Raw genomic sequence first — 25,340 nt, 5'->3', positions numbered from 1 at the left:
TTTTTTTTTGTATCACAAATAAAACTTGTTCTAGAACTGGCTTACAAATTTAACTTTGCTAGTGACTTTAACCATTCATTTGAAATATTAGTCTTAGCTGGGTGGCAGTGGTACACACCTTTATTCCCAGCACTTGGGAGGCAGAAGCAGGCAGATCTTTATAAATTCAAGGCCAGTCTGGTTTACAGAGCGAATTCCAGGACAGCCAAGACTATCCTGAGAAACCCTGCCTCGAAAAACAAACAAAAACAAATAAAGAGATAGATACATAGATAAATTTTAAAATGAAACATTGGTCTTCAAGGCAAAACAAATATATCAACACAATTTTTCAAATTATAATAGTGTTGCGAATAAAACTGAAAGTATAACCAGTTCAAATTAAGACATAATTTTATGCATTTTGTTAAGCTTATTTAACATAGTCCTTGAAATGATAAAAAGTATGTAGTACATTTTTCAATTTGATAAAAGAATGTGAGACTGGATTTCAAGATTCCTGGAGAAATAAATGATATTTTGATATATCTTCAACCACGTTTTCAGTCAACACAAATAGATATTCCCTATATGCCCATTTTCAAAAAGAATTTCACAGATCTTCAACCTGACCATCAACTTAAAGAAAAGCTATGTTCATGTGTGAACTGTCCTGATGCAGAGACAGACGTCCCTGGCTTCATAATCCCACCATATTCCTGAAACCACTTGCTGGGAGCACCTGCACTTGAAAGCAACTGTGTTCAAGACTGAAGCACACAAAGACTAAAAGTAGCAGCAAAATCTCAGGTGTGCAACTTGAGAATACAGATATTCGATGTGCTCCCATCAAAGCGGATGTGGATGCAAACGTTTCTCAATACACTGACAAACATTCCACTAGTTTTATGTACTGCTATTTTACTTATGTAATAATTTTAAAAGTCTTTAAAAATCAGTGAAGTTTTATTCCTTGGATACATTATTTTTTTTTTATTGATGATCACAAGCTCAGAGCCTGCTCCATGATTTTAAATGAGTCTCCAACCTGGAGTCACATAACTCAGATGTAAGGAGTGAGTGTTCATCTGTGGAGAGGAATATCATGAAAATTACATGCTAATTTTTTTCTCATCAGCTCATACAAGAACATCAGTGTTTGTGTATAATGAGAGGCCTAAGACCACTCTTCATCTAATGTAACCCAGAGAAACCGAAAGTTCAGACACTCCTGTACTGTGTGTTCTAGGTGCTCAATGGCATAGGAAGCTGAGGAATTTCAAAGTGGGTCAGATTTCAGCAACTTGAGGGCAGTTAGAGGGGCTTGGTGGAAAAAAAAATGGACTGGAACTAAGAGCTAAAGAGGAACGCGATGTGGGAAGAGACAAGAAGGCACTCTAAATAGAAGTCTCCATGGAACTCCGAGAGCTTTTAAAACAGTGAATAAATAAAACTAAGTAGAAGGTTCGCACAAGGGGACACTGGGAAATGAGGCTGAAGATATTATAGATTGTCTTGGTTATGAGGATCCCTGCAAGTATAACAGCTGGCAGGAAAATGATCCCTGTGACGTAAGAAGGGACTTAACCAGGATGGTTCAAACATTCAGAGTCTGATCCTGAGCCGTTTAACTTTGAGATATTTAAATACAGTACAACTTTGGGAACAAGTTTCCTCATGATTATCACAACAAATCTTAAGGCATGGTTACATTGAAACTCCCTTGCAAATGTCTATTGCAGAGCACCTTCCAAAGGAATGAGTTCTATTGACTGAGAAATGCTTCAGATAAAGGTCTAGGGAGGAAGGGTTTATAGCAAGTATGGTATCAACATTCTTTTGCAAAGTGCATGAGACCTCTTTCATAAGGATGGGTTCTACTGACTGAAAGGCAGCTCTTAGGAGCTGGGGAATTCATGTGGAGGCTAGTTCCACAGAACAGCAAAAGATCACCATGTTAATAAGTAACATCCACTCCGCCTCCTGGGTAAACAAGTGTCAATTTCATTCATTGAAGAAAAGAAAACCTAGGTGTTTAACAATCCTGGTTTCTTTATTGCTATCTGCAAGCCAGTGAACCTCAAGCCCTCTATACTGGTTCACTGTTCTTGAGCTGTGAGTAGACACCATGATCAAGGCAACTCATTAAAAAAATCATTTAATTGTGACTTGCCTACAGTTTCAGAGGCTAGTCTGTTAATGTCATGGAAGGAAGTATAGTAGCACGCAGGCAGACATGGTGCTGGAGAAGTAGTAGCTGAGAGTCACATACTGATCTGTAAGCAGAGAGAGAAACACCACCGGGTCTGGCGTAGGATTCTGAAACCCCAAACCCCACCTCCAGAGACACACTTCCTTCAATAAGGCCACATCTACTCCAATATGGCCATACCTTCTAATCCTTCTCAAGTAGCACCACTCTCTGGTGACTAAGCACACAGGTATGTGAGCCATTCCTATTCAAGCCATTACATGGGTTCAGATTATATAGGATACAGGAACACAGTTTACTCTGCGAGTATGTAAACAGAGTAACTTGGTTATCATATTCGGAAGCCTCATGTATCAATGGTGTTGAGGATATATTAACTCATTCAAAATATAAGAAAATCATGGAGCCATCATCTCATGAGAACAAAAAATAACAATACCACAACATATCTATAATGTGTTATTTGGTAGATACTATGCTAACGTGCATTTTCTCACTTACAGATCACTCCAAGTTTACCCAAGCTTACAAAGGAGGACTGTTGTGTAAAACAAAAATGTTCCCTCAGCTCTCAATCACCACTCAGCACACTTTTATTTACTTGTTTTATTACTTTATGTATATGGATGCTCTGCCTGGTGTGTATGTGCATCATGTGCCAGCCTAATGCCCTTGAAGGTCAGGAGGAGGTATGGATCCCCTGGGACTGGAGTTACAGATGTCTGAACATGGACACTAGGAATCAAACCTGGGTCCTCTGCAAGAGCAACAAGAAGTCTTAACCACTTAGTCAACTCTCCATCAACACAAGTTTTTCCTTTAAATATAACTACTTACTCTTCTCTCCCCAGGGCATCTCAGAGTATCTTCTGGATATATGGAACACACCTTGAGCTCAATGATCTGAAGGACTGGTCCCCAGGAGGTGAATCCATTCATCGGAAGGTAATTAGATCAGAGAGCTTCAACCTCTTTGGTTGACTAACCCAGTGAAGGTTCATAATTGGTGGCGTTATTAGAAAGTGGGGCATGGTTAGAGGAAGTAGATAATCAAGGATGCTCCCACCCCTTCTTATGTGCCTCTCTGTCTCCCTGCTTCTCAGCTGCCATACGATGAGCAGCTGTGTTCTGCTATCTGTACCCACAGTGATATTCTGCCCCACCATCACCCAAGAACAGTAGAGCTAAATGAGCAAGAGATCAAACTTCGAACCACAATAAATCTGTCCTCCATTTCAGTGTCTCTGTTAAGTCACAGCAACAGAATGCTAACACACACCTCAAATGCAATATTCTGAAAACTTAACTCTACCTCACTCAAAAAAAGCCTTTTTCCAAGATCTCCTATTTGAGAAGAGAGTATTCAACTGCACAAACCAGAAATCTATGAACAAAGAAACCACACTTGCTCTCTCACACCGCAGCCTTATAAAATATGTGTTCTGGTCATAGACACAAAATATATCTATCTTTTCCTTTCTTAATATCCTGGCCATTACCACCCTAGCTAAAGTACTACAACCTAAGCCTCGAATATGCAAATGCATATATGAATACACATTTTACATAAAACTGTGCATTCCTCTAATCCATTATTCTCAAGGAAAGAAAATAATTTCAAGAATAAACCCAAGCATTTCACAGCATGCCCCAATTCTGCTTCAGATACCCAGTTCCACGGTTCTTTGGATAAAGTCAGATTTGTTTCGATTGGCCTACCTGACCTACCTCTTAAGCTCAACTCTACTACCTACCTTTTTCTTTGTTTCTCAAATCTAAGTCTGCCATCTGCCTAGATCCTTGCATATGCTTTACAACCACTTATAAGATACCTCTCACTTCATCTCTACCCTCCACATTCTTTTACTTACTTCTCCTTTCGTTCTTGGTTCTAGGACATAAAACTGAGTCTTCTTATTTAAGACGTTCTCTCTGAACAACTTGTCTCCCCTCAATGCTGACAGACTATAATTTTAATTTTGATTGACCCAGTGTCAATTACTCCTAAACAAGAAGTTCATTTGGGCTGAGTGTGTGTCTTTTGGTTTTGGTACTGAAGATTAAACTCTCAGAGGGAGTCCTGTACATGCCAGGCAGGTGCTCCACCATGAGCTGTATTACCATCCTCGAGTGTTTTGAAACATAGTCGTCTTGTTATGTAGTCCAGGCTTGCTTCAAACTCCAGATCCTGCATCCTGTCTCCCACTTGCTGGAATTTTTATTCAATTACCAAATCATCAAAACATACGGAAGTTGTATGAGTGCCTAGTAGATATATATTAGTTAAATTATCAAATACTCATAGGACTAAACAGGATAATTGAAGTTGATGACTGTTAAGATCCCTGGCAACCATCAAAAGTAGCCTGAGTTTACAGATGGGACAGAATTCTAAATGTAGAAACTTAAGGAGCAACTGAGCAAAGCAGTGAAAAGAAGGGGTGGCAGACAAGTCGATGGAACACAGCAGCAATGTCAAGAGGAAGTTACTTAAGTTCATTTTGCTATTCTTTGTCTTTACTCTTACTCCCCTGTAGTGGGAAGACAAAGAAATAATAAACCGAAAATAACAGAGACAGGATATAATCAGAGAACTGCAGTCGGAGGGATTTAAAATGTCAACGAAGGGGTAAGGTAAGCAAAGACTAGTTACCAAACAAAAGGCTGGTTAACTTAAGTATGACCATTTGACCAGCTGAAAATATTCCCACCTACAAGTAAAGATGCTGAGGGCTTAAAATTAACTACACCTCGTTAGGGAGAGCAAACAAAGAGAAGAACTATGTGGCAGTCAAAAGGTAAGGAAGACATTCACTAGGATTTATGAAAACCCGACCACTTGGCTTCTTTAGAAAGTAAACTGTAAGCGAAATGGAAGCATTTCTAGAAGAAAAGAAATGAGATAAACTGACCAATCTCAATGTGCAACTCTGAATTCTGACTTGGAGAAGAAGCAAGTGAAAAATTAAATACTCGATTTTAAATCATGTGAGCTATCACATATGAAGCAAGTATAGTTAAAGTGCTATGGTTATGTTTATTTTTGCTTGCCCGGCAACAAAGCACAGTCCTCCTACCAGAGGGAAGAGGATCTTGAGATCAAAGCCAGCCTGGGCTACATGTCAAGCTCATAACTTAAGGTATAGAAATAAAGCTGAATGTCCAAAAGTAGGTAAGAAAATAAATCATCTAACCTTGTTTGAGACACATTAGCTGGAGGTTCTATGCTAAAGGAAATTCTGTGCATTACACGAAAACAGGATATTTGTCCTGATAAAAATATGTGTAATAAAGTAGTGTTACATTGTCCATCAAGGAGCAGTCATTCAGTTTTTATAAATTCTCAACTGCCTCAGAGGTAGAGCAAGGGCCCTGATGAAAAGCTAGGTAGGCAGGCTATAAGATTGTTTGGAAAAGTTAAGCATTCTAGCTTTTTTTGGGGGGGGGAGGAGGGTGCTTTGTCTGATGAACACCTGCTCCCAGAAGAGGGCATAAGATCCCTTTATGAGCCAACCATGTGATTACTAGGAATTGAACTGTGGACGGATGGAAGAGCAACTCGTGCTCTTAACCCCAGAGCCATCCCAACAATCTAGCTTTCTATATTTTAAGAAATAAACGCCTACCTATTTGGATTCGACGCATACTAGTGACTACAAAGTTAAACTATGGGGGCCTCTTTTCCAATCTTACCCTCAGTAATCTCCAAAGCACTAGGGTCCTTTTTTTTCCAGGTAAGTACACAAATCATTGTAAACATCAGGCATATATATAATATATATGTATATGTTATATATATATATTGTTAACAGTACGCTCAGAAAAGGAGGGTAACAACAGTGCATTCTGGAAGAGCGCCAACAGTGCCTCGGGGGACGGCTGCAGCTGGCATTGGTCAGGCGGTCCTACCGCAAGTTGCAGAGGCCGACTCACGAGCCGGGCCAGCCGCGCCCCAGAATCCTCCCCTCCGCTTCCCTGCGACACCGCCGGCCACAGCCAAGAGCGGCTGCGGTAAGGACGGGGCCAGCGCGTTGCCACAACCGCCAGACTAACACCCAAACAAGCAACAAACGGCTTCCGCGCCACGGTCTGGCGGGTTTCCACTTCAGCTCCACGCCCCAAACCCAGTCCCCGGGCCCAAGGGGGGAGGGCTTAAAGAAGATGTGCACCAATCGTTATATAGATGTGGAGAACGTCTGGCCTCTGGACCAACGAGAGAGATGGTGGGCGGAGCCAAAGGCGTGGGCTCGTTCAGGGATTTAAACAGCGGACCGTTAACGACTACACGGAGCGTGGAGGTGCTGTGCGCCTGCGCGGGTAGGAGACAGTGTTCCGGAGGGAGCAGCGACTGCTAGACCCGCGGCAGCGGCGGCTGAGGCTGGTGAGGATCGGGGAGCCGGGGCGGTGGACCTTTCCTGGGAGACCGCGCTCCTCCCCTCGGCCGCTGCGCGTGGATTCGCCTTTTCTTCCTTGCCAGGCTCTGGCGCTCAAGGTAAATCTCGGCCTGCGCTGCTTCGGACGTCTTTAACTCGCTGACGGGGCACAGGCCGCCCAAGCCCCTGCTGGTCACAATGTCCTGTACACCCTGCCTGCGCCACTAGTGCCCGGCGGGCAAGCGAGTGGACCGAGCCCTCCCTGTCAGCGTGCAAACGGGGACGGGTCCCTGGGGAAGTCGAGCTCCCGGCACGCCCGTGGCCAGATGGTGCGACTAGTGGTGTTATTGTTGGAAGAGCAGGGAAGTAGCCTCACACGTTTGGGTTACACCTTCCGTGGATTCAAGCGTACAAGCGGCTCTCCATACTGTTTGCTTAGGATTTAGGATAGCAGGTAAAACTGAAGGAACCCCTCTGGGTGACCCTACCCAAAGAGAGAAAAACCCCGTATAAAAGCTACACAATACAAACAAAAGTATTACAGTGCCCTTTCTTTCAAGTTGGTTAGGTTTTTCAGTGTGCAGTGCTGATGAAAGTGAAAAAATAGAGGCACTCCAACGCGTGTGTCGAGCTAATAATCAGTTTTCCTGTTAAAAATCCCACCCCCTGAATCTTTTTACTATAACTAGGCAGTCCTGGTGCATTAAACTGTTTGAGGTTTTTTTTTTTTTTTTTTAAGGAAAGATAGAAGAGTATTTTAGTCAATATTACCCATATTTATCCTCAAAATATAAGATGGTTTAGCTTCTTGTGAGATCTTGTAGTTTATTTAGAAAGCAATGGAACTGAGTATAACCTGTAGACATGAAAATTTGCATTTCACTTTGTAATTCATGAAAAATTTCACATATTTGAGGTGTAAAAATGAAGGGGAAATAATTTGAACACAAAGGAACAGGACTTAATCACTGTAAGGAGGCCTTTAAAAATCATCTTGGCTTAGTCTAAAATCACCCCAGGCCAACTCCATTAGAGAGATATATATCTCATTTAAACTTCAAAACCTTTTGAGATAATTTCACTTTTTAAATGAAATAAGCTTTATACCCTACTTTACATTTTTCTCACATTCAGTCCTACTTTGGCGTTTGTATAAATATTACCTCTCTGAAGTAATTTTGTAAAAATACATTTAGGAGCTTCTCATTTGCTGCTTCTGTGATGACAGCCAATAAGCTAACTGAATCCATTTTCTTTTCTTTTTTGTGTGTTTTTTTGTTTTGTTTTGTTTTGTTTTTTGAGACAGGGTTTCTCTGTATAGTCCTGGCTGTCCTGGAGCTCACTCTGTAGACCAGGCTGGCCTCGAACTCAGAAATCCGCCTGTCTTTCCCTCCCAAGTTCTGGGATTAAAGGCTCCATTTTCTTTTATATTCATACCCAGACAACCTCTTGAAAGGATTTGCCTCAGCCTTGAACTCTCCGCTTCTGTAAACTCCTGGAGTGTAACACCCTTCAATTAGTGCTCCCTCCCCCAGGTCCCCTCACCCCCACCCAATGTACTGTTGCTTTGGAATTGACTTTTTAAATACGAATGTTTCTTAAAGCCAGTTTTTCTTTTCTAGGTTTCCTTTTTGTTAACTCAAATACAGCCAGTCAATGCAAACCAAAATAAGGTAAGAAATTGTTCTGAGGACCAGAGTTGGGATTCCCAGTGTGAGGATGCGTTACAAATGCCTCTAATTCCACCTCCAAGGAATCTAAAGATGCCTTCTCCTGACCTTCTGTGGACACCCATGTACACACACACATAAAATTCTTCAGGATTTTAAAAATTAAAGGACAAAGCAGTCCTTTTTAGATTGTTATATGACAAGTGACTTGTGTCACTGCTCTCCTGGCTCCTCTGCTGGGCTATGAAAGTTAGTACTGTGCTGTACACTTGTGCAAGTGTACTCATTCTTAAGCTATTTGATCTTGTAAACTGGAATTGTTTTCTGAAGTCTTCCACCCCTAGGAGCTCTAGCACTTAGGCAGCACCAGCATACTGTAAATACTGTAAATACTGTTTGTGCTTACATGTTCTTTTAGTTAGCAGTTTCAGAACATGGTGTCTTTTGGGTCTTGAACTTAAGAACAAACTAGTTGCCCAGCAGTGATGGCACATACCTTTAATCCCAGAACTTGGGAGGCAGAGGCACGTGGATTTCTGAGTTTGAGGCCAGCCTGGTCTACAGAGTGAGTTCCAGGACAGCCAGGGATATACAGAAAAACCCAGTATCAAAAAAAAAAAAAAAACAACAAAAAATAAATATAAAAATAAATAAAACTACTGTAATGACAAGTGACTAAGGTAGAAACCTAAGTTATTTTGCTATGGTATTTATTGTTACAAAGGACAATGAGTTAAGAATTGTGTATGCTTCAGTACATATTAGCACTTATAACAGCAATGCTTTTGCTACATAATTTTCTTCTAAAACTTCTGTGGTTCTAGAAAATAATGTGACACACTGCTTACCTAAATTAATTTTTTGTCAATTTCCAGCCATACTGAGTATTTGCTAATTTACAACCCTTTAGACAACTTGCATTTCCCACCTTAGACTCAGCTTTTTTATATGTGGTTATTCATATGTTGAGAAAGGGTTTCTAATAGCCCAGGTTAGTCTTGAAGTCACTGTGTGGTGAAGAGATAACTTTGACCTCTAGATTCTGTCTCCACCCAAAGGCTGGGAGTATAGGTATGTACCTCCACTTAAAGAACTTTTTTCCTTCCTGTCTCAAGTTCTACAAAGTTGAACCTTCCAGAACTTGGTCAACAAGAACCAAAAATGTTTTTACAACTTTAAATGGTCCTTTTAGAGTTCAATATTTTGTTACTTTTCAGAACCTAAAAGTATTTATTTTTACTCCTGCCCTTAGTAAAAGGTTTGCCTCTGCACTTAGCTGCTCGTTAAAATATGCTGTGCAGCCTTGAGTTAGGTGGATTCCGGGCAGCTTCATGCCTGGCACAGAACATATCTATCTTTAGTTGATGAATTCTTAGAAAGTAAGACACTTTGGCAAAGATCTTTCAGATTAGTAGTTTTCACATTTGCCTTGAAAGAGAACAACAAATATATTTGTAGACCAGGATTTAATGGATTTGAACACAAGGCACAGATTTCCAGGTGCATATAACTGACAAGTGCTTTTTGCTTCTTTCATTTCATAATTCTTTTGGACTGAGATTAGAGAATATACCTTTTTCTGTTTAAGAACCTGTTAGGCCTTTTTGCCAATCATTAGAATTTTAACTGGTTGTTGCTCCCTGGATCCTGGTAGAGATGCTAGCTTCCTAGGATTATACAATGCTGTTAATTTCTGCATCTATTATACAAACCCTCTTAGTTGGATTCTCTAAAACAGCATTTTCTTCTTTGTCAGCACAGTCCCTTTTGGCTTTTTTTTCTTCTTTATGGAGTAAATGTGGGTGCTCAATTCGTCCTCTTCGTACAAAATGCTGGATCCGGGATTCCAGTCCTTGGCATTTGGGACGATCCATGAGGGGCTTATATGTGCGCATCTTCACTCCTTCTACAAAGGCACTAGTGTGCTTTATGACAGACGGTTGAATGTTTCTCCATTCTGTTGCTTTATCCATCTTTGTTCCTGCTGCACATGTTACCATAACAGAGTCTAGTCCTTGTAGCATACTATATAACATGTGAGTTTTAACAGCATGATTAGCCCATAGCTGTTGTAAGTGGGTAACATTGAATTCCTGAACCTCGTGATCATAAATCCACTTGGTATTTTCAAATTTACAGTCATACAAGACTAGAGGGAATTCAACAGCCATGCTAAAAAGAAACAAACAAGTATGAGAAATCACAGCAGTTAGCCAATGGTACTTTTTTAAAAAAATACTGATCTTTAGCTGAAATTAAGGGGGCAGAGAAGATCCACTAATGTTAATAGTAACTATCTTAATCTGGAGTAAAACAAAGAGTAAGGATGATCAACTTGAGCTGTACTAAGTAAATGTCAGTGGCAACAAATCAAGACATGGGCTGATAGGGCTCCCCATCATACCAGAAAAAGTTTGTCCAGATTTGTTTGTGACATTCTCACAACCTATTTAGCCTAGTCACAAAATAAAAATCTCTACCTTCCCTATAATTTCTGAAGCTGGGAATTAGGAGCCCAGCTATTTCCTTACTAGTGGAAAAAAAAAAAAAACAATAAGAAAACTAGTAGACAGTACCCCCTCTTACATGTTCATAAAATTCTACAAATCACATTCATTACATTCTATAAATTACAAGTTTATAGAGAAAGTTGGGGAGATGGCTCAGTGATTAAGAGCATTAACTGCTCTCCCAGAGGACCTGGGTTCAATTCCCAGTACCCACATAGTGACCTACAACCTTCTGTAACTCAAGTTCCAAAATATCTGACACCTTCTTTGGCCTATGTGGTTACCAGCTACACAGGTAGTTCTCAGACATTCATGAAGGCAAAAAACCCATATATATAAAGTAAAATCTTTTAAAAGTATATAAAGTTTAATGAGGGCAGCAGAGTCATTGGCGAGTAATTTCAATAATGGAAGGGTCAAGGATATACTAGTTTGATTTAACTTACCTATATTGAGGTTTCTGGGGATTTTTCTGTATGTTCAGCAATTCATCAATAATCTCTGGCTTCTCCATTCCTTGGCCAATCAGAAAGAGGATAGCCATCATACACCGAACCTGATGGTACAAGAATGCCTGGCCAATCACTTCAAATTGACATAACTGGAATGGTTCTTGCCTTCTCTCTTCACCTGGGCTCTGGGCCACTACTACTTGTGCAGATAGAATAGTTCTCTGAAAATTAATCACACCATTGGCTACATCCATTTTACACAAGTTTCTGAAATCATGAGTGCCAACATATTTCTGAGCTGCATAATTCATGGTTGCAATATCTAAATCAGCACGAGGGAAGAAATAGCGGTAAGTCCGCTCCAGACAGCTAAACCTAGCACTGAAGCTAGGTTCTACAGGGGCCCAGGCCAATACTCGGATGTCTGCAGGAAGCACCCGATTGAGAATATGAGTATAACGGATCTCTTTAGCAACATCATCAGCTTCATGTTTTAAATTATTATCTTCTGAGTCCGTGTTCCTTGGAAACTGAGAACGTAGGTCCAGAGAAATCACCTGTGGAATTATAGAGAGGTATCAAAACTCAGTATGTACACTCAGATTTCCCTGTTATTACTGGCTCTGAGAAACAAAATATTGGCCCTTACCTGTCCAAAGGCACTAACACCTTTGTCTGTTCGACCACACCGGTGATAGTTGGACGTCTGTCTGCTTTCTACTAGTCGGGTCTTAGTTAAAGCCTCAAACAGTTTCTCTTCAATGGTATTGCTTGTGTTTTCCTGACTGGCAAAGCCCTGGTATCCCCAGCCTAGATAGGCTATTTTTAGAGCTACATGTCTGCGGCCATGAGCACTGAAATCAAAAGCACGCTTAGCTTTTCCAGAACCTAAAGAATTTTCTCTGATACTTGAGTCTTTTATATTGTTGGCCTGTTCTTTCTTAAGTCTTTCCACCTCCTCTTCCAGTTCCTTTACTCTGTTTAGGAGTTTCTCAATCTGGTTTCTGTCTGTGTTTTCAGCCATGACATCCCCCAGGAAGAAATCATGCAGGTCCACCCTGTGGAAAGATAGTGAGGTGATATCAGTTTCAGTGCTGGTTCCTTTGGGGATATCAGTGTCAGGTGATTAAATATCTAGGCTGAACATGGTAGTGCAGAGATTAGAGAGTCCTAGTACTTGAGAGACAAACAGGAGGACCACAAGTTCCAGGAGCCAGCTACAGAACAAGATACCTCAAGAAATCAAAAGACTAGCTAAGATTGAATTTGATGTTAAAGAATATAACTAGTACGCCCAAAATTACTAGTTTAATTATTGTGGATTCTTCACTCAGATACTGTTCTTTCAGTCTATCTTGCCACTTCATAAAGGGAAAAGGAAAAACATTTCACCATTTTTTTTGTTTTGTTTTGTTTGTTTTTCCAGACAGGGTTTCTCTGTATAGCCCTGGCTGTCCTGGAACTCACTCTGTAGACCAGGATGGCTTCAAACTCAGAAATCCGCCTGCCTCTGCCTCCCAAGTGCTGTGATTAAAGGCATGCGCCACCACCACCCGGCCACCATTTTTAAATTTAGGGAAAATGTCAATTTCATTTCTTTGTCATTAGCCAAGATGGCTGAGGACTAAGCTGACTGTTTTCTTCCAATTACATTTCCTCTTGATTTCTTGGTACATTTGTTCAATATTTTTAATGGTAAGAATTATGTGAACTACTTATGACTGTTTCTATTGTTTTATAATATTTCAAGTAAGTGGCCTATACGTTGTTATCTAATGTTCTGTTTTGTTCTAAAGGTGGCACAATAGAAGCTATCTGAATTGAAGAAATACTATCCATGGTTATATTTCCCATTAGGAGTAGAACCTGGAGACAAATTTTCCTTTAAGCAGTTTTAATGACAGAAAAAAAGGTAATAATTACTTTTTACAACCAAATTTCATGTGTTTATAAAAGATTTCTATCACAGTTGAGTTAGTCTGACATAATTTGGATCTAGAATGTGAAATTTCTGATGCATTTCAGTAACCAAAGGGCAGTGATGACAGTCTCAACACTGGTTGAGGTGTTCTAATTATTCTGTGACTGTGGTTACTTGGTGGTTATTTCTCCATCTGTTCTATGGCTATGTCTGAAAGTTCCATCTTAATCCTTGGAGTTTATGATAGAAGGTTAAACATTTAAATCTTATAAGCCAAACTAAAATTACTAGAAGACAAGAAAATGCCCTTTTGGTTTTTCAAGACAGGATTTCTCTGTGTAGCACTGGCTAACCTGGAACTAGATCTGTAGACCAGGCTGATCTTGAATTTAGAGATCCACCTGCCTCTGGCTCCCAACTAGGATTAAAGGCAACCTTATATTATTAAATCATCTGAGAAAGCTTTTAGGGAGAGCAAGACTAGGAACTGGACTTATAGCCTCCTGTAGGCTAGGCAATCACGCTTGTCCCTCATCTGTGTTCCTAGGGGAAAGGAATGTCTAAGTAAAACACTATAAAACCCAAGAACTGTAGGAGAGAGAAGTGTCTACCCAAAAAATAAATTAGGGTAGCAAGAATAGACTTTAAAAGGTTAACAGCAAACAAAACTTGGGGATATAACACAATGGTAGAACACCTTCCTGATTTACATGCAAGACCGAGGTTTGATCTCACACTTAGAACTTGTATATAATTTAGTATGTAAAAAAATCAGTTTTAATATAAACATCAATAAAATGTCAACAAAGTGAGAGGTATATGAGGAAAGACCAGCTATTTCATGCAAAATGAAAAAAGTTTATGAAAATCTGTTCAAGTATATGAGAACAGTTAATTATGGGACAGTCTACAAGGATGAGAATGTGTGATAGTACACCACTGTGGTGGGAGGGGTGGTAACTTTATCGTTAATTCCATGCTGGAAATCTAACCTGTGCTACATGCTTATGCAAGTGTGTAAGAGTTTACAAGACACATTAATTTTCAACAATCAAGTGATTATAAGTCTAGATTATGTCAATAAGGGACTGGATGAAGTCCCTTAAGCAGTGAAGTAAGTTTTTCTGTACTGACAGAGCTGAATCACCACAACTCTTTAAAGATCAGAGAGGCTTTATTTACACCATGCTGCTTTAGGGGGGAGGGGGGAAATTAGCCTGAATGTGGAAAATTCTAGAAAACTGCTAAGAAATTGCCTTCTAGAGCAATTTCATCAGAGAGGGGAAATCCATTCTTAAAATTATGCATGATTTTTCAATTTCAAGAGAAAAATGAAAGTAGCAGGCAATAGATTACCTACCTTAAATCTAATCAGGAAATCAACCACTGGGTGTTGAAGATAGTGTATATTCAAGTTATTTTTATTAGAACAGATTTATCTTGGAGTATATGCATTCCGATATGTGTTGTGTGCATGTATATACCCCATAATGTTACTCTTTTGATGTTTGGGTTATATCACTTAGGAATAAAAACAAGAACTAAGTGTAATTCAGACTGCCTGAGCTACAATTCCAGCTCTGCTATTTACTAGTTATATACCTTTTATAAAGTTAATGTGTAGTTTCCTGTGACAAGGAACTAAGCCTAAAATATAAGGATTAGCCTAAAATATAAGGATTACACGGATTAATAAAACACCTGGGAGTAAGGCCAAATATATAAAGCATTCTCTAAGCATGTTATATAATGTTCACTAAAGCATCATGCTCCATTACATGTAGTCTCAAGCTTTACAAGCAGAACACAGACCATATCATAGGAACCATTAAATGTGATAAAGCAATAGAAAGTGTAAGAAATGAGTAGAAATGAATGTAAGAAATAGATATGTAGCTCTGCCACAGCTTTTGCCACTTGCCATTTAACTGTAATATCAAGACAAGAACGAGCAATTAGGTAGAAACTGACCAATATTATCTCTTACAGACAAGCTTATAGTGTACAGGAAGCAATGGAGCAACTGATAGGACCTGGTGGACAAAAATGGGCCAATATGGATCCAGAAGAGCGAATGTTAGCTGCTGCTACAGCATTTACACATATCTGTGCAGGGCAGGGTGAAGGAGATTCAAGGAGAGAAGCCCAGGTTGGTCAGTATGATCCCTACAGTAAAGCCTCAGTAACACCAGGGAAGAGACCAGCTCTTCCTATGCACCTGCACTTCCCACATACAGGAAGCCGCGTCGCTTCATCAACAGTTTCAGAGATTTCCCAAAAATGCAGAAAACCAGTGATGAAGAGGAAGGTGCTGCGCAGAAAGCCAGATGGGGAAGTGCTAGTGACAGATGAGTCTGTTATCAGTGAATCTGAATCTGGTACAGAAAGCGACTTGGATCTCTGGGACTTGAGACACAGGTTGATGAACTTGCAATTCCAAGAAGGTACAGAATCCCCAGTTGACACTTCACAAAAATTTAACCTACCTTGTGAATGCCAAGGAATTTCACAAGATCAGCTCATTTGCTATCTACGAAGAGAAGAAATGGGCCCTCCTGTTTATGAACAAGACTTGATAGTTGCCAGCAGACCCAAGTCCTTTATTCTCCCCAGACTGGATCAGTTAAGCCGAAACCGGGGCAAGATAGACCGAGTAGCCAGATATTTTGAGTACAAAAGAGACTGGGATTCAATGCGATTTCCTGGTGAAGATCATAGAAAGGAATTACGCTGGAGTGTCCGTGGGCAAATGCTTTCCCGAACAGAACCTCAGTTCAAGCCTCAACATGTGTATGTTCCAAACAATTACCTAGTGCCAACTGAGAAGAAAAGGTCTGCCCTTCGCTGGGGTGTCCGTTGTGACCTTGCAAATGGCGTCATGCCTAAGAAGCTTCCCTTCCCTCTTTCTCCTTCTTAAGTCTTTTTAAAAACCTGTCTCTCCTACCAAGAGATTTAGGATAACCTACTTCTTTATCTCTCCTTTAAATATAATTGCCTTGAAAAGCAGGCAGAACACAGAATAAGGACTTCACTGGTTCTTCCTAGCATTGTTGGTATGTCACACAGATACAGATACCATACACCACTTGCATTTCTAATTCTCAAATACAGCAATTGTGAGGGGGTGGAAAACTACTGAAATTTGGATTTTGTCAAAGTAAGTGCCATTTTGAAACGATTTATAAGCTGTGGTTTGTTTTGTTTTTTTTTAATTTAGGATTAAACTCATCTATTAAAGAATTTTGGAAAATGACGAGTTTGAACCTTGTTTTAAATAATTCCCAATATAAGAGGACCTTAGATCTAGGCTGTAATTCTCCCTCTGATCATCTAATGATACTCAAAAAGGTTTTGTATACAGCCTGACATGAAGAGAGATACAAAAATGAACTAGACTGGGTATAGATCTTGATAGTAAGGAATATCTAAAAATCAGTTGTCTATTTCAAGCACTGAATTTAGGCCTAAATGTTCAAGAAGGAAAAACACTAAACATGATCAGCACTGGCAATTACTAGCTGCTAAAACATTTTCTGAACAATATTTAATGCTATAGATAGAATACATTTACCCAGTTCCACCCACTGCTAGACATATCAAGAAGAAAAATAATCAGACTCACCTACTTATTGAGTACACTCACTCCAAGCAACTAAAAACTGCAAACTCAGTGGTTTATCAGAGAACTATGCCACAAATGCCCAAGAATACATTAGTAAGTGGTACAAATATATTGTAAATCAGCCAGACCTGTCATACATGTAGAGCATGGGGAAAAGTTAAAACTCAATTCTAGGTGCAGGATTAAAAGTATATCAGCTTTTCAAAACACTTGATTTGGGGGGGAAATTATTTACCTTTACCTGGACTTCAAAGTTCAAATAACCAAAATCAAAAGGTTTTTCAAGGTAAGTATCCCAGTATTACTAAGTATCCTTATAAGCATGAATAGGGCTAGATCAATCCAGTCACCAGGCACATTTTTTTTTTAAGTCATGACCCCAAGTCTCTTGGCCCAGTACTGTTTGCTGCTCCAGCACACTAGGTTGATCAGTGAAATTCAGAAGGTTGGACGATACTGTGTGGCGGTGACCAAATACCCACAAAGGGAATCCCTGGGTGCACTAAGCTGCCACCCTAAAATAGCAAGCCAAGCCCCAAATGTACGAAACTTTATATGGTAAAATTTTTTTCAAAAATTAAAAAAAAAAAATGGTGAGGGTACACATTTCTTTTGTAATAAAGGGTTCGAGACACGCTACAAACATTAACTCTGAAAAGTATCGTGTTTACTTTAGCAAAGCCCAAACATTTTCCCGCCACACTTCCTTCTACTGCATCTTTAATGGACTTCTACTGTTTATATTTTAACAAATTTGGTGTAGTAGAGGCTCTCTAAACTAGTTAAAATTCTCTAAGCCCCGCTGGTGGGATTTCTTAGCGCCAAGAAGTTGAGGCACGACATGACATGCGTTGTCCTAAGTCCCACTTCATACACCAAAGGCCTTCTTGAAACACTTAAGTAGCGGGGCAGGAGGTAGCAGTTCAGCCTCCCTCCTGTTCGTTCCTCCCTAGAACTCAAAGATGCCCAACGCAGAGTTCATCTTACCTTCCGGTCCTCAGTAGGCGGCCATGCGGCTAGCCGGAAGCTGTGGGGCTTTCCGTCTTCAGTAAGCATGCGCGGCTTCACTAAACGTGCGCCTGCGGTTCTGGGAAATGTAGTTCCGAAGGTACTGCGTGGGCTTTAAGCCGAAGCCCACCGCATGCGCAGGTTTCTGATGCAGCTTCCTCTCTACCGCAAGACAAAATCAATACAAGAAATATAGTCTAGTCTAAAATGAGAGAAAAGAGATTTTCAAATGCTAGCTATCCTATATGAAAACAAATTGAAGATCCTGTCCCAATCTTGCACATCGTTTAATTAACAGAAATTTAACCTTGAGAGTCGAACATTTACCATTAGAATGTAAATTGAAAAGGTTAAAGGGAAATGCTATGACCTGAAAACACTGACAGATTGCGACAGAACAAGGCCAAAGAATTCTGCTTCAGCACCACGGAGAGATCATGGCTACAGTTTTGAGTATCTGCTTTTGACAATTATAGAAATGTTGCCCCAACTCTTAAAATTCCAGTCAGAAAACTGAAAATCCTGGTTCTTTGGTCCAAACTTAGCATAAGGTATCTACCCCAGAGCTGTGCAATATATGTCATAGGTAGTGGTGGTCCAGATTGCTTTAAAAGGGGATCACGCTTTTGAATAAAATTCGTGTGTACGTGGGCACATCACAGGTATCCAGGACTGAGACACATGTCGGCACTTGAATTCTGGTTTGTTTGGTTTTGGGGGGTGGGGGGGTTTGTTTGGTTGGTTGGTTTGGTTTGGTGGTTTGTTTGTTTGTTTGTTTTTCCGAACCTTTGGTCAAGCCCATCTGTCCCTCCGCTGTGCAATCTCACACCTTGTGATGCCCAAGCGGGGCTGTCGGGAGAGATACCCGCACGAGAGCCTGCAGCGCGATGTGTGTACCGCCTCCGTGCCCACTTTCTCTCTGCTGTGCGGATGGCCGGCTGGTCAAACGGAAAGCTCGCGGGTGTCCCGCACAGCTGCGCCCCGCACCTCTCTCCCTCCGCCCGCCCCGCGCCGGGCCCGCGCCTGCGCACTACGCCGCGCCACGGGTGGTCGCGAGGCGGACGCCGGTGCCGGAGCCTGACCATTGGCCGCTGAGCCGATCCGGCGCTGCCCCGCGCGGGGGTGGCAGCACGTGCCGGGGGCGAGAGCGGAGACCGCAGCTATGGCGTCGTTACTTTGGGGAGGCGACGCTGGGGCGGCGGAGAGCGAGCGGCTGAACAGCCACGTAACTGCCGCTGAGCAGGGGAGGGCCCAGGGGCGGGGGCTAGAACAGGGACTCCCAAGGGAAGTCCCCTGGGAAGGGGAGCGCCCCGCTGGCGTTTGGAGCGGGGTGTCAAGTGATGGGGGAGGCTGGGCTGGAAGGGCCACAGAAAAGGAGACTCCCAGAAAGGACCGACCCCTGATTTGAAAGGGCAGAGACCCCAGGAAATCTAGAGAGAGCACCCCGCTGCTAATCCTAGCTGTACTGAGTTGTCTTCTATCCTGGTTTTGACCATTTAGCAGGCTTCTCATCTTCATAGCCACCTTCCCCCTGTAGGTGTTGTAAACCACCCATCACCCAGATAGTGACCATATTCAGAGTAAGAGCCCTTAGAAATAGAGGCTATGGAAACTCCCATTCTATTATATGAGAATTCATACACGGGTTCCTAAAATGAAATCATTAACCCTTAGCATTGCAAAGGAAACAGTTTGAGGTGGTCTTCCCTGCCCCTGCTGTAGGATAGCACCATGCTTCCTGCTTGATGTCCCGCTTCTTAACCTTGGTTAAAATTTGTGCCTTTCAATAGTTTTCAAATCTCGTCCATCCCAGGAAGAACCTTCGTGGTATTAGAAGTACCACAGTCCCAAACATAGGTGAGTGTTGTTAGGCTAAAGCAAGATTGGCTTAATTAAACACCTTTGCTTTCCCCATATATCTGCCAGCTGAAATAGCTTTGGCTTCCTTACTCTACATTGAAAACCCTCTCCCTCCTCGGTTTACTCTTCCAGGAGATGGCTCTGTTTGCATACACTAGAATACGTGAGACATTCTGGGAATGCCTTGTATATACTCAACATTTTTCTTTATGCTTCTTATTTCCCTTTTGCCCTCTTAGACGGCTCTCTTAACACAGAAGAAGATGATGATGAAGACGATGTAGGTAGGAGACAACTTTGATTGAATGTACCTAACTAGCTCTGCTCGCTTGGTTTATCATCGTTTTGACGGTTAGTTAATAGGATTTCCTTGGGAAAGCACTGTCTTTGCTTTATTTTTGAATGAATACTATCAGGAAAAAAAATGCTAAATTAGGAGGGGGATATGTTTCTTTAGACGACATTGAAATGAAAACTGCAAGGTGTAGATTAAGAATTTTCAGTTTAGCAAGGGAGATGTTGGTCTGCGTGAGGTCAAGGGTTTGCACAACAGAGCATAAGAAACTGGATCTTTGTAAAAAGAGGGAATTCTCAGTGCTATGGCATTCCTTATAGGACTTTCTTTTGTAAGGAAGCTAAGAATAAGCTGCTGTTGGTTTGTGTATACTGTTACTCAGTAGGAGATAACAGTCAACTAGCTGTCATTCAAGAGGTTTGATGTCCCATTTTGGTTTTGCTTTTTAGTGGATTTGGCAGCCAATTCACTCTTAAATAAGCTAATCCGTCAGTCCTTAGTAGAATCCAGCCACCGAGTGGAAGTCTTACAGAAGGATCCCAGCTCTCCACTCTACTCAGTGAAAACATTTGAAGAGCTACGGCTGTGAGTATCTTAACTCTTAGTGTATATGCTTATGCTAGTAAACATTAATAGCCTACTATGCTAGTTTACTAAAAACCATCAGCATCCTCTTCATTTCCTAGTATGCCATATTAAAGTAGATCCAATAATTTTACATGCAATTAAAACATATCTCAGGGAGTAGATCCTATAATTTTACATGCAATTAAAACATATCTCAGGGAATACTTAGATACCTAAGTTGGCTAGCAACCTGAGCACTTTTTGGTAGAAAATATTTTAATCTTGCAGGACTTGGGGATACCCAACCAAGAACAACCATATTGTCACTTTCTGTATCAGAATCCAGACAAAGGCGTTGATGAATTATCTCCTTAGCACTTCTTAAAAAGTTATAAGCTTTTGCTTTTCTAACCATACTCTATTTCAAATGGTATTAAAATGAGTAACTTTCTCAAATGAGTTTTCATCCCCTAGGGTTAAAATTGCCATCAAGAAAATATATTCTAACAACAACAACAACAAGAAAAAGAAAAAAAAGGTGACAGATATGTGAGGCCAAACCAGGCTTATGTTGCCTGCCATGTACATGGGCAGAATGGACCTGGTTAGGTAGCAGCTTGGCCAGCTATCCAAAAGGCAGCTTTAGACATGCCTTTTGCCCATACCTCAGGGCCCATTGCTTGAATTAAGAGCCTGTGAGTGAGTGTGAACAGCTGCTGGGGCAGTCATCCCAGGGCTTGGCTGTACCTCAGTGTTACTTATGCTTACTTAGCACACAGTTTTGCTTTGTAGTAGAGAAATGGTTTATGGATCTGGAAGATGTCTTCATTGATTGTGGAGGACTGGATTTCTGATTCGTGTTTGGCCTTTGATGCCATGTTCTCAATCAGGAACACACAATATTTGGTTTCCAAAAGAAAGATATAGTAACATATGAACTTATATACAGGAAAATATCCAACATCCCAATGCCCAGATATTTTCTAAGTGGTAGGGGGCGTGCCTATGATTAAGATATGGTTGCCAGTCATCCACCAAATAACATACCAAATTAGGACCATCCAATGTAGCCAGGCATATGGCGGTGCATTCCTTTAATTCCAACACTTGGAAGGCAAAAGTAGGTGATCTCTGTGGGTTTGAGGCCAGCTTAGTCTGCAGAGACAGTTTCAGGATAGCCAGACTGGCTACACAGAGAAACCCTGTCTTGAAAGAAAACAGAAATGAGAAAAGAACACCCACATGTACAAGTGACTCATCAAAGGTGTAAATGTTGCAGCCCACTTGGGCTGTTTGCATTCAGACGTTTTGCAGAGTCGTACAGGAAAGATGCATTTTAAAGTTCCTGCACCAGCAATATGGGATAATAGGGTACAAAGTAAAAAAGAAACAATAAAAGAGTCACCTCAATCATCATTTTCTTTTCTGAAAATGTCTGCCACTCATGAAAAGGAATTAAACCATAAATGCCACTTGGTTTCCCAGTTTTATGGAAAAATAACACTTGCCGTAAATGGATGTGTTCCTTTTATCAGATGAATCCTCATCCCCCAACCCTCTCCTTAACAGAACATTTGGCTTTTGGTCCTACTCCTTCCCTTGACCTAGGCTACTAGCCTAGCTTATTATTTTAGTAGTCCAACCTAGAGGTATGATGGTATTTAGTTGGGTATTTAGTTTAGGGTTGATGTATAAATAATGTATTTCCAAGTATTACTTTCAGTGCTTATAGAAAATTAAATCTTTATTGCCAACTTGACTGGATTTGCCATGACCCAGGTCACACACATCTGGATGTGTGTCTGAGGTGTTTGCAGTGAGGTTTAGATCAGGAGGAAAGAACATCCTACATGGGGCTGGCACTGTCATGAGCTGGGGGCTCTGTCTGAGTAAAACCCAGGAGAGGAGAAAGCCAGCTGAGCATAAGCAGAGTTGATCTCTGCTTTCCGACCACAGGCACAATGAGACCGGCAACGTTGTACTCTCACCAGCACGCTCTCCCCACCATAATGGACTTTACCACTTCTTAAACCATGAGCTAAAATAAATCCCTAAATGTCAGACACTGTGTCAGAGAAAACTAACCGTGCTCAATTGCAAAGCGGCACCTCAGAGGTGCACCTTTCAAGTATGCATTTCTGTATTCCTATTAATGAGGCTACCGATCCGCAGAGGCTTTATGAGTTTGAGAATTAATTCTGTCTGTCTGCCTGTCTGTCTGTCTATTTTACAGAAAGGAAGAGTTACTAAAAGGGATTTATGCAATGGGATTTAACCGACCATCCAAAATCCAAGAGATGGCCCTCCCCATGATGCTCGCACATCCGTGAGTTTACAGGGTAGTGGTCTTTCAAGTTGGTTGGTTTTGGTTTCTTCTGTTTATGCCCAGGAGATTGTTTTCAGTTTATGCCCAGTTGTCTTTTCGTTTTTCACAGTCCCCAGAACCTCATAGCACAGAGCCAGTCTGGCACAGGAAAAACTGCGGCCTTTGTCTTAGCGATGCTAAGCAGAGTGAATGCCTTGGAATTGTTTCCACAGGTAAGGACAGGGTATGGTGGTGGAAACTATCGTAACTGCAGTGATAGCCATATTTAAGGAATGCCTGGTCCTTCTGCAAATATATCATTACTGCAGTGAAATGTAGACTAGGCCTTCCTTCATAAAATCCTAGAGTCCTGGATACGATATGGGATAGTGGTGCCCAGCACTGGCCAGGGTCCAGCCGCCTCCAATCCCAGCCTGCCACCAATACCCACCTAGCTGAGTATCAGAGGCAAGTTAGTAAACCTCCGCATCTGTCTCCTCTCTATGAAGACAGCACTCCAAAGGCATGGCTCATCATTGATCTGTTCACACTTGACTCCTCACACCCAGCAGAGTGCCAGGATTGTAGAGATGATTCATTAAGCATTGAGTGACAAATGAATGAGTGAGTGAGTGAGTGAATGCTCTTCTCCTAAGGTCAGCATATAGATTCAGAGAAGCCACATACATTTTCAGCACTGTGTTTGGAATAAGTAAGCGTTTAGTGATGATGGCTGCTTAGTTCTAGGGCAAGAAAGGCATCCAGTGCACCCCACTCCTTTATCAATGACTCTTGGGGAGAAAAGTATATTCCTGTGATCATAGAGTCAAGGCACCCGGCCCACTATTCTCCTGGCCTCATTTCTTTTCACAAAAACAATCTGGTATTCATTCCCTGCTTCCTCCAAAGAGCACTCATCAAGTTCTTTTACAAGCTGATTTCTGACATATGCAAAAAAAAAAAAAAAAAAAAAAAAAAAAAAAAAAAAAAAAAAAAAAAAAAAAAAAAAAAAAAAAAGCCTTTCTCAGGAAGCTTCCAGTGACTCCCATAAACTGTAGGTGCATATGACAGGAGCCAAGCACAGAAAGTGTACTTTCCAAATAAGGCTACTGAAATTTATATTTAAAGCATGGTGTCGATCAGAACTATTCAAGAGAGCTATGCTTGAGCCCATGTGCTGAAAATACGTGGAAACTATTTTTTGCGCTTTTGTTGTGGCCTTTTCTACCACAGATCCTGCACATGATGCATTAAATATCACACGTTTCTTCCATCAGCATCTTTATTCAACAATCACTTCTATGGGAGATGGCTGGGGTTGGGGAGGCAGGATATCATTCTAGCAGGATCACATATTCATAATGTGGCTTAAGCAGACTCTTAAGAGCAAGCAAGGTGTGATGGGTATTGTACCAGCCATGATTTATCTTGCCTTCCTCATCTCCTAGCTCCCATCAAAAGACAGTGAGCAGTAAGTAACTTGTGCTTCTATGGAGCCCTAAGTAAAGTAACATTTTGGGGGGGGGAGTTTCGAGACAGGGTTTCTCTGTGTAGCCCTGGCTGTCCTGGAACTCACTCTGTAGACCAGGGTGGCCTCGAACTCAGAAATCTGCCTGCCTCTGCCTCCCAAGTGCTGGGATTAAAGACGTGTGCCACCACCACCCAGCTAAGTAACTATTTCTTAGTCCTTTGGCACCTTCCATCTCTCTGTCTGCCAAATTATATCCAAATTAAAATGTCTCACTCGGCTAAAATCTTCAGTGTCCTTTGTATGCTTCCTCCTGTACAACATTTGATTAATATCAAAATTTGAACAGTAGCTTGTATGAACCTTCCTCCTCCCCTCTTCTACCTTGCAGTGCCTCTGCCTGGCTCCTACCTATGAACTGGCTCTGCAGACCGGCCGTGTGGTTGAAAGGATGGGGAAATTCTGTGTGGATGTTGAAGTGATGTATGCCATTCGAGGAAACCGAAGTATGTACCAGTCCTCCTGTCTTGGCCATTTGTTAAATCCTGGCTTCACAGCTGACAAGGCTATTACAACTTCTCTTGCTTTCTCATCTGTAAAGTGGGGGAAATATTATTAAATGAAGTGGCCCAGGCTTAAGCCCTGGCACAGTCCGGAATATAATGAGGACACAGCAAACAGTACATTGTTTCCACATCTTGTAAGAAGATGTCTTTTTTATATTCTGCTTTTTGAGACTTGGCAGTTTTGTGCCAAACAAGTTCTATTTGTTTTTTTTTTCCATTAAAACATTATATGCTTATCATGGAAAAATTAAATTTTAAAGGACAGGAGAATAGAAGAAGGGAAGTTTGCCTTCCAGAGAAAGACAGGCCAGTCTTTGCTCTTCTTTGAACTGTTGCAGATGCTTCTCTGCACATGTGTTTCATCGAGAGCTCACAAACTGGAAGCATGTCACACCACCCTCTGAGGAGCTTCACAGCATCCCATAGTTTTCACATCTGGCCTATTACTGAGCATTTCTGTTGTTTCCCATTTAGAAGAGCTTTGCAGTTCAGAAGGTTTTGTGCTCTGTGTGTTGGGGGTTCGGGGGGGGGG

The 25,340-nt window shown here is 41.3% G+C and overlaps 4 protein-coding genes across 13 annotated transcripts in view; 2 read left to right on the top strand and 2 right to left on the bottom strand.

The window, feature by feature from the left end:
- Pate2 (prostate and testis expressed 2) overlaps positions 1-6,486 on the bottom strand; it is an 88,410-nt gene extending 81,924 nt beyond the window's left edge. For 2 of the 6 annotated variants that reach the window (XM_031346383.1, XM_031346392.1), the window contains exon 1: positions 5,885-6,486. The gene's annotated coding sequence lies outside the window, so the exon portion shown is untranslated. The remainder of the gene's footprint in view (positions 1-5,884) is intronic. The other 4 variants (XM_031346385.1, XM_031346388.1, XM_031346390.1 and 1 more) reach the window with 2 other exon arrangements.
- Positions 6,128-16,370, top strand: Hyls1 (HYLS1 centriolar and ciliogenesis associated). Of its 3 annotated transcripts, none has more exons than XM_031346381.1 (4): positions 6,128-6,572; positions 8,187-8,237; positions 12,993-13,108; positions 15,107-16,370. In XM_031346381.1, exon 4 carries the CDS (start codon positions 15,132-15,134, stop codon positions 16,032-16,034), a length of 903 nt encoding a protein of 300 aa, XP_031202241.1. In that variant the 5' UTR covers positions 6,128-6,572; positions 8,187-8,237; positions 12,993-13,108; positions 15,107-15,131; the 3' UTR covers positions 16,035-16,370. The 3 variants fall into 3 exon arrangements, with proteins under 3 accessions (XP_031202241.1, XP_031202240.1, XP_031202242.1); XM_031346380.1 differs by having other exon boundaries at positions 6,554-6,683; XM_031346382.1 differs by lacking the exon at positions 6,128-6,572 and adding an exon at positions 6,898-7,018.
- Pus3 (pseudouridine synthase 3) lies at positions 8,936-18,739 on the bottom strand. Of its 3 annotated transcripts, XM_031346379.1 has the most exons (6): positions 18,577-18,739; positions 17,727-17,909; positions 15,604-15,819; positions 11,846-12,254; positions 11,191-11,753; positions 8,936-10,406 (listed from the first exon to the last, which is right to left on the bottom strand). In XM_031346379.1, the coding sequence occupies exons 4-6, from the start codon at positions 12,218-12,220 to the stop codon at positions 9,908-9,910; spliced, it is 1,437 nt and encodes a 478-aa protein (XP_031202239.1). In that variant the 5' UTR covers positions 12,221-12,254; positions 15,604-15,819; positions 17,727-17,909; positions 18,577-18,739; the 3' UTR covers positions 8,936-9,907. The 3 variants fall into 3 exon arrangements, with proteins under 3 accessions (XP_031202239.1, XP_031202238.1, XP_031202237.1); XM_031346378.1 differs by lacking the exon at positions 15,604-15,819 and having other exon boundaries at positions 18,534-18,739; XM_031346377.1 differs by lacking the exon at positions 15,604-15,819.
- Positions 18,740-18,782: 43 nt separating this feature from the next.
- Ddx25 (DEAD-box helicase 25) overlaps positions 18,783-25,340 on the top strand; it is a 17,514-nt gene continuing 10,956 nt past the window's right edge. Inside the window, exons 1-7 of the mRNA XM_031346375.1 lie at positions 18,783-18,972; positions 19,538-19,604; positions 19,847-19,891; positions 20,352-20,487; positions 22,703-22,795; positions 22,905-23,007; positions 24,634-24,748. Of these exons, the coding sequence (XP_031202235.1) occupies positions 18,910-18,972; positions 19,538-19,604; positions 19,847-19,891; positions 20,352-20,487; positions 22,703-22,795; positions 22,905-23,007; positions 24,634-24,748 (622 nt within the window). The 5' untranslated portion in view covers positions 18,783-18,909. The remainder of the gene's footprint in view (positions 18,973-19,537; positions 19,605-19,846; positions 19,892-20,351; positions 20,488-22,702; positions 22,796-22,904; positions 23,008-24,633; positions 24,749-25,340) is intronic.

Source organism: Mastomys coucha, unplaced genomic scaffold (genome assembly GCF_008632895.1).
Source record: "Mastomys coucha isolate ucsf_1 unplaced genomic scaffold, UCSF_Mcou_1 pScaffold23, whole genome shotgun sequence".
Taxonomy (NCBI): domain Eukaryota; kingdom Metazoa; phylum Chordata; class Mammalia; order Rodentia; family Muridae; genus Mastomys; species Mastomys coucha.
Note: the sequence above shows the minus strand (reverse complement) of the source record. Positions and strands in the feature narration are given on the sequence as shown.

Coding starts and splice junctions, on each gene's coding strand:
- Pus3 (XM_031346378.1), bottom strand. CDS start 12,220: ATGGCTGAAAACACAGACAGAAACCAGATTGAGAAACTCCTAAACAGA. Junction 11,754..11,845: donor GTGTTAGTGCCTTTGGACAG/GTAAGGGCCAAT, acceptor ATAATTCCACAG/GTGATTTCTCTGGACCTACG. Junction 10,407..11,190: donor CCCCAGAAACCTCAATATAG/GTAAGTTAAATC, acceptor GTTTCTTTTTAG/CATGGCTGTTGAATTCCCTC.
- Hyls1 (XM_031346381.1), top strand. CDS start 15,132: ATGGAGCAACTGATAGGACCTGGTGGACAAAAATGGGCCAATATGGAT.